The sequence below is a fragment of the Mauremys reevesii genome, linkage group 2, assembly GCF_016161935.1.
Source record: "Mauremys reevesii isolate NIE-2019 linkage group 2, ASM1616193v1, whole genome shotgun sequence".
Lineage (NCBI taxonomy): Eukaryota > Metazoa > Chordata > Testudines > Geoemydidae > Mauremys > Mauremys reevesii.
The window spans coordinates 39,930,956-39,945,883 of NC_052624.1; the positions used below are offsets into that span (position 1 = coordinate 39,930,956).

At 43.3% G+C, this 14,928-nt stretch overlaps 1 protein-coding gene across 2 annotated transcripts in view; it reads right to left on the bottom strand.

Moving 5' to 3' along the window:
- LOC120397232 (macrophage mannose receptor 1-like) overlaps window positions 1-8,669 on the bottom strand; it is a 57,891-nt gene extending 49,222 nt beyond the window's left edge. For both annotated transcript variants that reach the window (XM_039522932.1, XM_039522931.1), the window contains exons 1-6: window positions 8,609-8,669; window positions 5,883-6,284; window positions 3,891-4,073; window positions 2,712-2,876; window positions 2,255-2,368; window positions 254-397 (exon numbers count right to left, since the gene is read on the bottom strand). In XM_039522932.1, coding sequence (XP_039378866.1) covers window positions 254-397; window positions 2,255-2,368; window positions 2,712-2,876; window positions 3,891-4,073; window positions 5,883-6,284; window positions 8,609-8,669 — 1,069 coding nt within the window. The remainder of the gene's footprint in view (window positions 1-253; window positions 398-2,254; window positions 2,369-2,711; window positions 2,877-3,890; window positions 4,074-5,882; window positions 6,285-8,608) is intronic.
- Between the last annotated feature and the right edge of the window lie 6,259 nt (window positions 8,670-14,928).

Sequence of the window (14,928 nt, forward strand, 5' to 3'; positions counted from 1 at the left end):
TACCGATAAATCCTGTAAGTTATTTTCACCCCGCTTTAGTGCAGTAACATTTAGATACCTACAGAGAACTGACATCATGGAATTCTTCCACACATGTTTACAACTCACCAACAGGCCTAACAATTCGGTTTTGACAATCGAGACAGAAGGTTATGTACACTGTATAAAGATGAATTCCTTTTTATCTTTTGCTCATTGCAAGATGTTCTATAGAGTCTGAATAAATAGCTTTTATTTGCATTGACTAGCCTACCTGAGGGAATAATAAAGGAATCCAAAGAGGAATTTCCTTTTTTACAGATGTATCCAAGTTTCTGACCACACTGCTGGTTTTCCCATTTACCATTCCCAGACTGTAGCAGTCCACAGATTTTTTCAGACTCAAGAGAGGGACTTCCTTTGAGAAACAGACACAAAAAGCAGAGAATCGCTACATTAACACTGTACATCTTCATCTCACCAACCAAAGGAACAATATGTTGGGGGTCTTCTTGCATTTACAAATTCTTTGCCATATTATTTGCTAATAATCATCACATTAAAGACAGAAGATTAGGAAACAATTGCTTAGCTGACAACAACACCGATGCTATGAAGTTATTGTCCATTAGTCCAAACAGTCTGACTACAATTGGATATTCATATATAGTTCCACATTTAACCCACTGGCGAGTGTCTGTTACAGTCTCCCTTTGAGCCCCATCTCCAGGGAATATGAGTCTGTTACAATCCTACCTAGCAAGCTTTAGCTCAAGCTTAGCTCAACCCATGCTTTTAGCTCTGGAGGTCCCTGATTCCATTCCAATGTGTCAGTCATGGTGTTCATCACACTTGCTCTCTCTGACCTTTAGAAATCCCAGGGAAACAGTGTTCAGGAAGAAACTCAGTAATATTGAATTTATGAAGAAAGTTGGATTAATTTTGATAATACAAAGGATAGACCAAAATATATATTTCCACAAGTCAGAGGCAATATGTTGATTTGAAAATTTTCAACCTCAGTATTTACTGAGCATCTATAGTTTATGAACCTTATCCCACTTTGGCCATAAATGGGAGGAGACATGCTGAAGAAATATACTAGAGCCTAAGGCAAAAGATAAATACCTGAGAAATGGCAACCCTGATTTGGGGAATCTATTTATGTAGAACTTGTGAATTCTGATTGATTTTATGAGTCCTATGTATAAAGCTAACCTGCAATGTGTAGCAAACTAGCCATGGGCTGGCAAGGACTGCATCATTTATCACACACCCTGTCTGGAAGAAGCTACAGAATAAACAAAAGAAGACACTAACATTTTAGTGACTGTGTTCTGGCAGGCCAGTGGGTATGCCAGCAGAGGTACCTGACTTTGCATAATCCAGTTATTCCAAGAGGTCTACAAGGAGAAGGGTTTGGAGCAGTGGGATTTCCTCAGAAGGGGAACAAAGACTCAAGTCTTGAGACAGCCCTTTAAAAACAGTTAGGGACTCCTTAGAAAACAGTGACCCAAATCCCAAAGAATGCTCAAGAGTGATGAGGAAACTGAGGGAGGAAATGGCATTTAAGTGTATCTTATTTTGCATGATTCTGTTTTTCTTTTGAGCTGCCTAAAGTAACAGCTAATTGTTTTGGAAACCCTGGGTCAAAACAGATGTGGCAACAGCATTATGGGTATGATATTTGGTGGTGGTGTTTCACCTTGTTTGTCATTTACTTAAGGACTTTACAAGAAATGAATGTTTGATTCGTTAGTAGTTTACATGCTTCATGAAAATGATTATTATGTCACAGATACAGGATTATAAATCTAGCTGGGGGGAAATATAGCAGGGGTCTATGAAGATCTTCATGCTAACGTTATAAATAGTTTTTAAAAATGAGAAAAAATGAAAATCTACAATGTATGGTATGTAATGTTTCTAAACAGAAGGTATTTCAATGTTTTTAAATGAGTTTTCCATCTGAATTGAATAGTATGTAAGAAAATCGCTACTGGAAAATCAAGTGCGTGAAGATGATGCAAATGTCTTTAGACTTTAAATGCTTTCCTAGTTTGGGAATCTTCTCTTTCATTTTGCACTACAAAGTAAGGACAAATTCCTCTCACAAGCACTCCAGTATTCTACTTTTTTTTTTATAGTCCCATTGACATCAATGGGAATTCTGTGAATGTGGAGAGAGCAGAATATAGGCGCTTATATATATAAGCATATATGAGAGCAGAATTTTGCCCATAAATAGACCATCATTAAACAGACGTGCACCTACCTGGAGCCCAGTTTAAATATCTGAATGGACTGCCACCAATCCATTGCCATCCACCATTGGAATTCAACCTGTTAAGTCCAATCCAGAGTTCAGAATTTACTCTGCCAATTAGCCCTAAGTAACAAAAAGAAATAAAGTGACAATTTATTAAACAGAATTGGTTTTGTAGTGACTGTACAAAGCTTTAATTAAAACTAATAGTTTGAAAACTACATGTCTTGGACAAAATCAGGTATGTAGAGTCATCCATCATGCAGAGATGCTGCAACACCTTGTTATTGGTAAGGGGGAAGTACATTTCTGGAGCATATTAATATACATTTTGTTGGGAAAATGACACTTTGTTCCCTCCCATCTTCCTAAAAATGGCCCTGAGTCATGTGTATGTGTATGTGTATGTGTGTGTATATATATATAATGTGAAAGCTCCAGAGATCGACTTGTTATTTAGCTTTACCTGTCAGATAAGTTTGCTCATGTAGTTCTGTAATACTTAATAATTCTGCATTCTGTTGCTGGCAGCTTTTTCTTGCTTGGTACCATGTTAGGGCTGAGTTGGAGTTTATCTGGTAGTGGGTGCCTGTGAAAGGGTTTGTAGTCCAGAAGTCTTTGTCAATGTTGTCTGTAAAGAGATGAATGGCACAGTATTTGTTAATCGAAAATATAATCAATCATACCTGCCAAGATTTGAAACCATGCCCTCAGTATATTCTAATTAACATAAAGTAGCAATTTCCATATATTTAGATTGCTTTGCACACACCGATTGCACCACTTACACACCCTCCATTCATTCAGTACTTACTTTTCAACACCTACCCAAATATATATATAATGTCATTCTGCACATCCATTCCCTGACCCCATAGAACCTCTCCTAAGACCTGCCAAATTTCCAACATTATGGGATTTCGCTGCAGACTAGGTTTTCAGACCTCTTCTACTGGTCTGTGATGAAATCTCCATCTGATTGGTGGCTTTTCCTCTACATACTGGGGAAGGGCAGCTAATCAGAGATGTTACACACCCTGATGGAAAGTCTGATCTCTCAGCCTGTGCAGCAGGAAGAACTCCCACCCCCGCCTCACAGATGTAAATAGCTGCTCTCAACCAACTGAGAACCATCTCCCAACTCCTTAGGCCAGCAAAGGGGATAAAGACGCTAATACTGCCTCACAGCCCACTAGCTAGAAACATCCAAGTTGGGGGTAAGGCCCCTGGAATTACCAGCCTTCTGAAGGTAGGTAGGCAGCTGCTGCCACTATGTGCCCTTGCTCCTACATTTGCAGCCTCACCCATTATCTCATTTATCCCTGACCTCGTTCGCTGCCCCATCCCCCAGTGTGCTATCCTGATTCCCCATGTTTCCCCCTTCTCCACCTCACCCCCACAGCTAACCCCAGGCCCTGGCTTCCCCCTTAACATGTGTGTCTTCTAGTTCCTCCCACTGACTTCTGGGGATGCCTGGCTGCTGTCTCCTCCTCCATCACCAGCCTTTGGGAGTCCAGCAAAAAGGGCCACTGCCTCCCCAATACCACACAGAGAGTCTCTGAGCCTCCTGGGCAGGGACTGCAAGTGATAGGGGGTTAACCGTGTGCTTAAACCAGGGCCCTTGCTTTAAATGTGAGGAACTTACCTTTCAATGGACAATATCCAAACAGAGAGTCTTCATCGAAGTCTGTAGATGTTGCACACCAGGGGAAGCCCTGTTCGTTACCAGCCTTTCTATCCTTTGTACATTCAGCGTACCACGTACCATTGAACTTGAAAGGGAATACACAGGGTGCCCCAAAGGCATTTCCTAGCAGTGTAAACATATCTAAGGAGACAAATGGATAGAGATAGCAATAATTGGGTACCAGTGTCCACGAAAATGTTTGATCATAAAACCACATTCCATGCAAATAACTTAGTTAAGCAGGAGTTGATGCTGACATTACATATAATTAATTTCATAGTAAAAATCCTTACATTAAGACCATTGTCATAATCAAAGCTGAGAGAGCCAGGAAATTCTGATTGAATGTTACATTTTAAAGAGTTATTTAGAAAGTAGAGATATGCAGAGTTAAGCTCATCCAAACAACCTTAGCCTGGCCTTCATAGTCATTTCGACCTACCATATTTCTTTGTAACTCTGTCTGGGCCAGATTTTCAAAAATGTTCAGACCTGTTAGATATTTAATACCTGCTTTGAATTATGTGAGGATTTTTTTTCTTTTAGTCAAAGAATATTTGATAAAGCCCTAGAGATCTGTAGCTAAATCTTACATTTGGAATGGTTAATTCACTGACTGCTTCCGTTTTGCTCGAGGGATCAGAATTTGTGTCTGGCTTCTACCAGCAGCAAATTATGACAACCCCTCTCTCAGCTCAGCAGCAATGGCTGTTGGTCAGTTGTGGGGAGGAGCCAAAGCTCTGTCCAATCCTGCTTACACATCCTTGCCCTTGCCCTCTTGCTGTGGGAGGGGAATAAACAGGCAGGCAGACCCTTTTCATTCCCTTGTGACTGGAGCCAAGAGTTGGGTCACCCAAGAAGGGACACAATGGGGGTGTTTTTTATTCCCCCTTACTCTTCTAGTTACAATCTAGCTGTTCAAAATAGATAAGTCTTGTCATTATTTCCACTTGTTCTCCTGTGGTTGGTAAAGGTGAAGAGTTTCCAAAGTTTTGCGGTTAGTTTAAGTGCAACCTCAATTCCATATCACCTGACTTCTAATGTTTGCTCGCTGGTAATTACAATGATACTGAAATGATTTTTACTGTTAAATTAATGACATGAGCTCTGAACTTTAACTCCCAGCCCATGAAAGCACGGGATCAGAAGGAACAGCTGGAGCAGCCAAGAACATGCTCAGGCACTCTCTCACTGTTTATAGCAGACTGTGACACCAACTGTAGTAGGTGAAAATTGCTTCTCCAAAGCTAAGACTTCTGGAATAAGCAGAAAAAAACCCACTTATTTTTTACTGAATCCATTTTAAAATATGTTTCTTTGTACAGTAAACTTCAGGTCCTTAGGATTTAAGTGGTTTTCTTTTAATTATTATTTTGACAAACATTATTTCACTTCACCTTTAAATGTATTTTCCCCATATAATGCATACATAGTGAGTGAATAGGGATCATAAATTGAAACTCCTTTTCATATGCTGCTGGACCACCATGCCTGATGTATGCAATTGAACTCGGGAAGAGCTGGGTCCATTTACTAGAATGTAATATTCCATGAGGAACAGTTAAATCAACCTTAGGACATTAAATACAATGTCATTCCACATTTCTTCCACAAAGGGCCAGGTTGATACTAATATATACACAGATCTTTTGTTTTCATTGTTGTACAAGTAGAATCATCATTCCCTATATACTGATTGACACAATGTAGGGGTCTATCATTAATGTACTTCATTTGGCACTTGGAATTGCCCTTGCCAAGTTAACCACAAATTGCCAAGGTCAGTTCTTGAAAGGTCCAATTCTGCTCTCTACCTGTAGTCAGCTCTGCTATTGAGCCAACCGTAGGTTCTGGAATGATGGTAAGATGAAGTGCATTGGCAACGAAATTCTCTAATAGCTACGCAAGTAAATTAGTTCAGAATAATGAGATTAATTTTCAAAACTTTACCTTCATAGCCCTGAGAACACAAATTTTCTGTAGTTCCATAGATCTTCCACCTATTCCATGAGCCCGATCCTTTGGACAGCATGACTTTCCTTTCCTCTCCCTGGGCAGAGTTGAAAAATAAATCTTCCCCTTGGATTGCAAGAAGGGTCTTATTTCTGCATTCCCACTGCTGGAGTTCACTTGTCTTGTTACAAGGATACAGTGTGATCGCAGCCTGGTCTTTCATTGAAGGCACTCCCAAGCACAACTTCAATGCCATACTCAGAATCTGATGGTCAGAGACCCACCTGAATTTTTGAGACTCATCGTCCTGGTTGCAAGTGGCAATTATGACTGAGTTAGAGCTTTGAGCTTTTACACAGAGTTTATGGCCTTCATTGTGTATTAAAAATATTCCACTGCCTGTAAAACAAAATGAGAAAAAATATATGGTGAAGGCTGTAATAGGAGGTAAGCTGGTCACTTATTGGACATTTGAGCCTCCTGCAGTGAAAGATGCTGTTGTGATGCTGGCAAAGCAGGTGCCAGGTTATGCCAAGGTCCCCAGGCCTCACTTTGATACTGACACGTACATAGCTGGAATTATGCTGCCTCCCTTGTGTGTATTATTAAAATAAATGCAGTACTAGAAAAATGTGCTGAGTGTTTAGATTTTATTCAATGCTTGTAAGATGCTGCATGCATTGATCTCACTTAGTACATCTGTATCGCATATTGTGAGGTCATATTTGTGCATTTGCATTGCAAGCCTCTATAGCTGTCAAGTATCAGAGGGGTAGCCGTGTTAGTCTGGATCTGTGTCAGTCATCAGACAGGAGAGAGAGACATTAATTAGTGTGAAATTAATGCTGGCCTACAACAAAAAAGGTGTTATGTCCTGCCTATCAGAGAAGGCCCATCAAAACCAGACAAACTATTGTGGAATGTCAGAGAACAAAAGACTTTGTTGATTGCTCTTCTGTTGTCCTTTTCCCCCGTCCCAGCACCTCATGACAAGGAAAAGTGAGTGTGAATTCCTCCCATCAGCTGAATTGGCAGCTCAGAGTGGGACTGGAATAAAAATCCCTGATATGGAGAAATTGTATCTCTATGCTGCATGGATTCTCGAGGGCAAGCAAGAGATCCCCAGTGTTTATTCCGGCTTAGCCCCATAGGACATATAATGCTTAATTATTACAGAAGCTTCTATTACCTTTTGAAACTTAAGAGCCTATCTCATTTGGGTGTATGTTACTTGCTTTAACCTTGTAAATAACTCTCTTATTTCCTTCTCCTAGTTAATGAATCTTTAGTTAGTTTATTATAGGACTGGCTGCAAGTGTTGGCTTTGGTGTAAATCTAAGGAACAATTGACCTGGGGTAAGTGAGTGGTCCTTTGCGACTGGCAATAATCTGAATATTGTTTTGATTTTTGGTTTAAGAGACCATCTATCACAAAGCCAAGCTTCCCTGGGTGACAAGATCCATGGCTAGGCTGTTATAGTGCCTGAGGAATTTGCACTTAATAAATGATTGGTAAAATCTAAGTATGGAACTCACAACCAATTTGGGGGTTGAACCCTGCTTTTTAACAGTCTGCCCTGAGTTTCGTTGGCATGCTCTTGAGTCATTGTAGGACATCTTAACAGCTGTACCTTTCTATCTAAACTTATTGAGAAAGAGATCAGGTGTGACTCATCATAAGCACAGGAGGACAATCATCCAAACAAACAAAATATATAACATTGTATAACCTGCAGATATTGGGAATGTAACAAATGTAATGCAAGTTGCTCTTATTCAGATCCTCCTTAAGACATGCTGATCCCAAGGAGTGTTTCAAAGATTAGTCTGCGAGAATTCATGATTACCTCAACCACCTCAATCTTGTACTGTCACGTAGTGTGTTGTTATACGTGTTAATTTTTCAAGTGTCTAGGCTAGATTGTAAGTTCCTTTGGGCAGAGACCATGACTTCTGATATGTAGGGCAGTTTTGAGCACACTGTTAAAGCTCACTAAAGGTGGCTGCACGCTCAGGACTGCAAGGGAATGGTTTAGTTCCCTGTGAAAGTTAGAGCAGCCTTACGGTAACTATAGTGGCTCTGGCTTGAAGGAGCACAATAGCACATTGGCCATGTTGCCTCCCACAAGCACACCCCTGACATGCCTTACCATCTGGGGGCTAGAAAAGGATGGTTTAGAGCCCGCTGTGTGTCACACAAAGGAAATCCCCTCCGCTGCCTGATTAGATCAACTTTATGGATTTATGCTACTAGAGTGGTAGAAGTGTGCCCTAGCAGGGTCCAGGATCTTGCCTTATGTATCCCTGTAACGGGGCGAGACTCACCCCTGCCGCACCTCCTGCTGGTGTCCTGGGAATTAGCTCTTTTTCCAGCCTTGGAGCGCCCTCTGCAGGCCAACATCTCGCTTTTCCTGGGCCCCTATGTCCCTCCGGGCCCCTGGTGCCCCTTTGCACTGGGGCAAGCTTCCCTGGCAGTAACCCCACAGTCTCGGGATCCACCAGCACAGTTTCTGACCCATATCTTGGTCTAAACCCTGATTCTATGCCATGAAGGAAATCTGAGGACTCCAGATGCCACCAAAACTGAGTGAAGCTGTTTTAAATTAGGCATAAATAAATAATCTCACTCTGCCCCAAAGAGAAAGTTAAAGTAACTAAGGAAAGGACAATAAGAGAAGCACTTTTATATCCTCCCTTCAAAAAAAGTCAGGACAGGAACTTACCTGGCAGTTGAATTGATGTAGTGATGAGGGAAAGAAAAATCAGGAGCAGGTAGACAGCCATTGCAAATGTTTCATTCCCTTCTTCCCTTCACCAAAAATAACAATGAGCTATAATCAGTGCCTCATAAGAAAATCCTTCTCTAATGAGCCAGATTAGCAGGTACTCCTTAGTTTTGAAGAGTTGGTGAATATAGGGAAGTTCTACATAAAGGCTTTAAATAAGGAACTATCCTATCCCATGTGACATTTTTAAATAAATTTATTGTGAGAACTTTGCATGCGTAAGCTAATTTCTCTAGGGTTGAAAGTGTGTGTTCTTCTACCGAAACATCAATGACAAACTTAGTGTTTGCTGTTCATTGTGGATTTCTGGGAACATGGTTGTCACACAAGGGTAGTTTACTGGGTTACTAAGCCAATCAGAATTCCAGTGAGAATATAGTAAAAAAGACCAGTAGAGGGAGAAAGAGGAAGCAGAGATGAGTCTGTAAATGTGTGTCAGTAACTTCAGAGAAAAACCTTTAGTACAACATTACACTTTTTAGAGAATATGAAATTCAAAGTTGATATGACCTTGGAGTTAGCAGGGACTGAGGATTCCCAACCTTGAGAATCCATAGAAAAGAAGCAAGACCTGTCTTAATTGACAACTGGCCCTTCCGTGGCTCCATTGCCCGTGCTCTCACAGGAGCCAGGAGGCTGATGACTACATTAGTAGCGGCCATGGAGGGAACCCACAGAGACAAAAGCAGATCTCCAGCTAGAAATTTGGTGGTGTTTCAAGGGATAGCGCTAATAGACATCCTGGCTATTAGCCAGGATGGGCAGGGATGGTCTCCCTAGCCTGGGAATGGGGAGCAGGGGCTGGATCACTTGATGATTACCAGTTCGATTCATTCCCTCTGAAGCACCTGGCATTGGCCACGGTTGGAAGACAGGATACTGGGCTAGATGGACCTTTGGTCTGACCCAGTATGGCCACTCTTATGTTCTAGAGGTCAGCTAGATCACTGCCCCACAGAAAAACCATAGAGCTCCAACAAAGTGGCATTTCCTGAGGAATCTTCAGGAGTTGGGTGCTTTAATGTTATGAAAAGATGGTAGGCCCTATATAGGTCAGGCTAAAGGTAGTTTTACATTATTGGGATTTGGGAGCAGGTGCTTGCAATTCAAACGCTGCAGGTGAGAGGCTACGGAGTTCTAAAAGCTGTACATTCCCTTCCCTTGAGCTTTGTCTTTGAACAGTGACTGAGGGACATGACCTGTCCTTGGCTAGCTGAGTTGTTCAGCTAAATACATTTCGATTAAGAATTTTCACTCTAAGGGTATGGCTACACTTGAGAGTTGCAGCGCTGGGAGTTACAGCGCTGGTCGTCCAGCTGTGCAGGGACAGCGCTGGTGTGTGGCCACACTCACAGCTACCAGCGCTGCAGTGTGGCCACATTTGCAGCATTTGCAGCGCTGTTGGGAGTGATGCATTATGGGCAGCTATCCCAGCATTCAAGTGGCAGCAACGTGCTTTTCAAAAGAGGGGGGTGGGGTGGAGTGTAGTGTGACAGGGAGCGGGGGAGAGAGAGAGAGTGGATTTTTGGAGCCAACACTGTGTATCGGCTCCCTGACTTGCAAAATCAGAAACTTTTTCTGACCCCTTACTCTTTAACTGCAAAAGCCTGCAGACCAGATAAGCAGCTGCCGACTCCCTTTCTCGCTGCTGGTCAAGCAAAAAGCAAACACTCAACCCCTGTGAATCAGGCAGGGAAGGGGATATCTCATTTGATTGTTCACAGATTGATCACAGCAAACAGGAGCTGTGTTTGTTTTTTTAGATAAGCAGCTCCCGGAGCCCGGAGCCGCTTTCACAACAAAACAAAGAGAGGCTGCATAACAAAACAAAGGGAATAATTTTAGTTAAAAGCATTCTGGGATATCTCCTAATACCCTGGAGGCCAATAACAGCGCTGGTGTGTGGCCACACTTTACGACCAGCGCTGCAGAACCAGCGCTGCAATGCTTATTCCCCAAGCAGACCCAGGTGTACGGCCAGCGCTGCAGCCAGGGAGTTGCAGCACTGGATGTGCCCTGCAGGTGTGGACAGTTACTAATTGCAGCGCTGGAAAGCCTCCACCAGCGCTGCAACTCTCAAGTGTAGCCATACCCTAAGGTAAAGTTATGAAGAATGAAAGAAAGTTTATTTTCCTATTTTTCAAAAATTAGAGGCAATTCCCAAACAAAAAATTCCATTAGGAAAGTTAAAGTAATGCCATATGCACCGACCTCACTCTTAGAAGAGTGGCTCACTTTTCTAAACACTTGCTCCCTTTAAAAAGTATATATAATAGGTACAGGGGGGTTACAAACTCTTACTGAGGTTGCCTGACACTTTCCATTATAAGACCCTATTTTCACTTGCTTATAACTTTGCCATACTTTAATCATTTGGTTTGAAAATTTCTGTGCTGGGTGTCTGTTATTTGCTTGTCTGTTTGAAAGTTTCCACCAAAAGGGTTCAGCCATTTCTTAGAACAAGGTTAGGTAAATATGTTGTTTAGTCATATTAAAAAAATTCCTGTGACCTACTCTTTGAAAAGCTCAAGTGCCTTTAGGCTTTGGAGAAGGGACTTGAATTGTGTCAGGGGGACCAAATTCATCCAGATTTGACCAAGATATAAGTCTTTGAAAAATCTCATTTCACACATGCTCAGTAGAGAGTTGGAAGTATTTAACTGCAATGCTTTAGGAAGATTCTGCCTACAGTAAGCAGGCTCTACAGGCACCGAGCAGGCTTTCCCTGAAATTGCTGTTCCTGGCTGCTGCAGCCCATGGTGGCACTGGGCACCAGCACTGAGTACAGGGAGCCTTTCAGTCCTGTGCTCTCAGTGTTCTCGCTCCTGTCCCAGGAAGCAGGGAGGAGCAAGCCACCTGGCAAATGCAGTGGAGAGAAGAGCCAGATCAGAGAGGGGCAGTGCATTTCTGGTACATCAAGAACTCTCATTCATAAGCGATAGTACCGGTCGTAAAGAAATGCTTCTTCTGGCAGTGCTGGAATCGTGTTCTGGAGCATTCTGGCATGACTCATGCCCTGGGGAGGGGCCAGGGAATAGAATGGGATAAGGAGCAGAGCTTGGGGGGAGGCGGATTTGATAGACAGGGGCTGGAGAGCGGTAGGGGTTGGGGAAGAGAAGCTTAGACTAGAAGCTGGGGGTGGATGGGAATCTGGGATGGGCTGGACAAGGTGACTGGGACTGAGAGGAGGGGAGCCTGAGACTGGCTGGGCAGGGAAATGGGGGTGGGCAGGGAACAGGTGACTGGGAGCCAGTGGATGGAAGAAACTATGAGTGGCTGGAAAAATGGTATGTATACATGTAATTAAAGATTGTATCATAATGTATATGCCCAAGGCACTCAAAATAAGGACAAACAAGCAACCTTTATTCTGGCCTTGCGTAACTTTGCAATGCTCAGCTTTGCAATTGTAATGTTCCTTTAGCATAATTTTTGTGTGTAATATATATGAAATTGTAATTTGGGTTATTTTGGAGGCCCCTGATTAAGGCCCTCTTTTTCTAGTACAATCGCTATCTCCCTGGTCAGGTGTTTTTCTGTTTCTTCTGCAAGGGGCAGAGACAGCAGAAGTTGCAGTGGAGGCAGCTTGATGATGACAGTGGGAGGAAATTGGAGAGTAGAAGCTCTGCCATCATTCCCATTCTCATGCCTGGTGCGCAGGACATCAAGTGTCGCAATAGAACAGAAGCCAAGGGAGGGGGCTTATATTAACAGAATGCACATTAATACAGTGGGGGACGAGAAACTGAACCTGTTCTGGAGATCGATTAGTTTTTGGAGAAGTAGTTGCTGATATTAAAAGGCACCAATGACCTGCAGAGAGATGCTAATACCAAATAAATGGAAATATTAGGGGTCTGATTCACCTCAGGGCTTATACTTGATTTTGCCACCACAGGGTTGCCAGGTGTCCAGTTTTCGACTGGAATGCCTGGTCGAAAAGGAACCCTGGTGGGTAATTAAAAGTCCAGTTGGTGGCTCAGGCAGGCTCCCTACCCAGCTCTGTGCAACTTCTAGGAAGCTGCCGGCATCTCCCTCTGGCTCCTAGGTGAAGGGGCAGCCACAGGAACTCTCCATACTGCCCCTGCCTCCAGCGCCAGCTCAGCTGCTCCCATAGGCCAGGAACCGCAGCGAATGGGAGCTGAAGGGGCAGTGCCTGCAGGTGCGGGCAGCGGGGAGAGCCACGTGGTTGTGACTCTGCTTAGGAGCCAGAGGGAGATGCTGGCAGCTTCCTGGAAGCACCTGAGGTAAGCACAGCCCAGAGCCCGCACCCCCACCTCCCTGTGTACCCCAACCCTCTGCCCCAGCCCAGAGTCCCCTCCTGCACCCAAAGCCCGCACCCCCAGCTACAGCCCTCACCCCCCCACACACACACTCCAATCTCCTGCCTCAGCCCAGAGACCTTCATTTCCAGCCCATACCCATAGCTGGAGCCCTCACCCCCCTCACCCTGCATCCCAACCTCCTGCTCCAGCCCGCTGAAAATGAGTGAGTTAGCAAGGGTGGAGGAGAGCGAGTGACAGACGGAAGGGGATGGAGTGAGCAGGACGTGTGGCCTTCGAAAAGGGGCGGGAAGGGTGTTTGTTTTTCTGGCAACCCTAAGCACAAACCCCAGCAGCACAAGTCTCCAGCAGCAGCAGCAACACTTCAGGGAGGTAGCAGTTGGCAGAGCCTAAATCTAGCTTCTATTGGGTGAGGTGGGGCCCAAAAGCCTGGACCTGGGAAGAGGGTTACTGTGTGTAGTGCTGATTCAGCATGTTCTTTCAGAGGCATCTGCCTAGGGGACAGGAAATCTTTACATTCACAGTACTCAGATGCACCACCTTGCCTGGAAATCTGGACACATTTACAGAAAAAGAGAAAATGAAGATTAAGTACAAATTAGCAAGACATGTGGCAATGCATTAAACATAGATACAGCTGTGTATCATCACCTGACTGATGTTCTGTGGCCTAGAGGAAATGAGTCAGTGATCTCAGACCAGGTTCTAGTGGACAGTTTTCCACATAAAGTCCTTGTGGCACAACTGCTCCTTGCCCTAGTTAAAAGGGGATTAAAGAACTCCTCTGCGCTCAATCAACCCCAACCTGCCACACCTGCGCCGCTTCCCACAGCTCCCATTGGCCGGGAACGGTGAACCCTGGTGGCTGGGAGGTGTGGACAGCCATGCAAATGTAAACAAACTGTCTGGTGGTCTGCCAGTAGATTACCCTGATGGGCTGCGTGTGGCCCAGGGGCTGCGTGTGGCCCATGGGCTGCCCAACACTGGCCTAGGCTATATTTCTCTAGTTTGTTTAAGAAGTGGCCATGTAAAACAGTATCAAAAGATTTAAAGTCGAGATATACCACATCTACTGCTTCCCCCTAACTACAAGGCATGTTACCTTATCAAAGAAGAATATTAGGTTGGTTTGACATGATTTCTTTTTGATGAATCCATGTTGACTGTTACTTATCACCTTATGTTCTTCTAGGTGCTTAGAAATTGATTGTTTAATTATTTGCTCCATTATCTTTCCAGCTACCAAAGTTAAGATGATTGGTCTATAATTCCCGGGGTTGTTTTTTCTCAATCTGAGACAGTTCCTCAGATTTGTCACCTAAAAAGAATGGCTCAAGTTGGGGAATCTCCCTCACATCTTCATCAGTGAAGACTGATGCAAAAAATTCATTTAGTTTCTCTTCAATGGCCTTATCACCCAAAAAAATTTTTGCTATTAGGTTTTTGAGTCTTTGGCTCGCTGTTCTTCAAATTCTTTTTTGGCCTAATTACATTTTTACACTTTTACACTTCACTTGCCAGAGTTTATGCTCCTGTCCATTTTCCTCAATAGGATTTAACTTCCACTTTTAAAAGAATGTCTTCTTGCCACTCACTTTGTGGTTTAACCACGATGGCATTTTTTTTGTTCCTCTTAAATGTATACCTCAAAATTAAAAAACATTGTAAGTTGAGCCTCTATTCCGTTATCTTTAAAAAGCTTCCATGCAGCTTGCAGGGATTTCACTTTTCACACTGTATCTTAATTTTTGCTTAACTAACTTCCTCATTTTTGTGTAGTTCTGAAAATTAAATTCTGCCATAGTGGGCTGCTATGTTGTCCCCCCCGCCCTTTACAGGGATGTTAAATTTAATTATATTATGGTCATTATTACTAAGTGGTTCAGCTATAGTCACCTCTAGCTCAGACCCTGTGCTCCACTTAGGACTAAATCAAGAGTTGCCTCTCCTCTTGTGGGTTCCAGGAATAGCTGC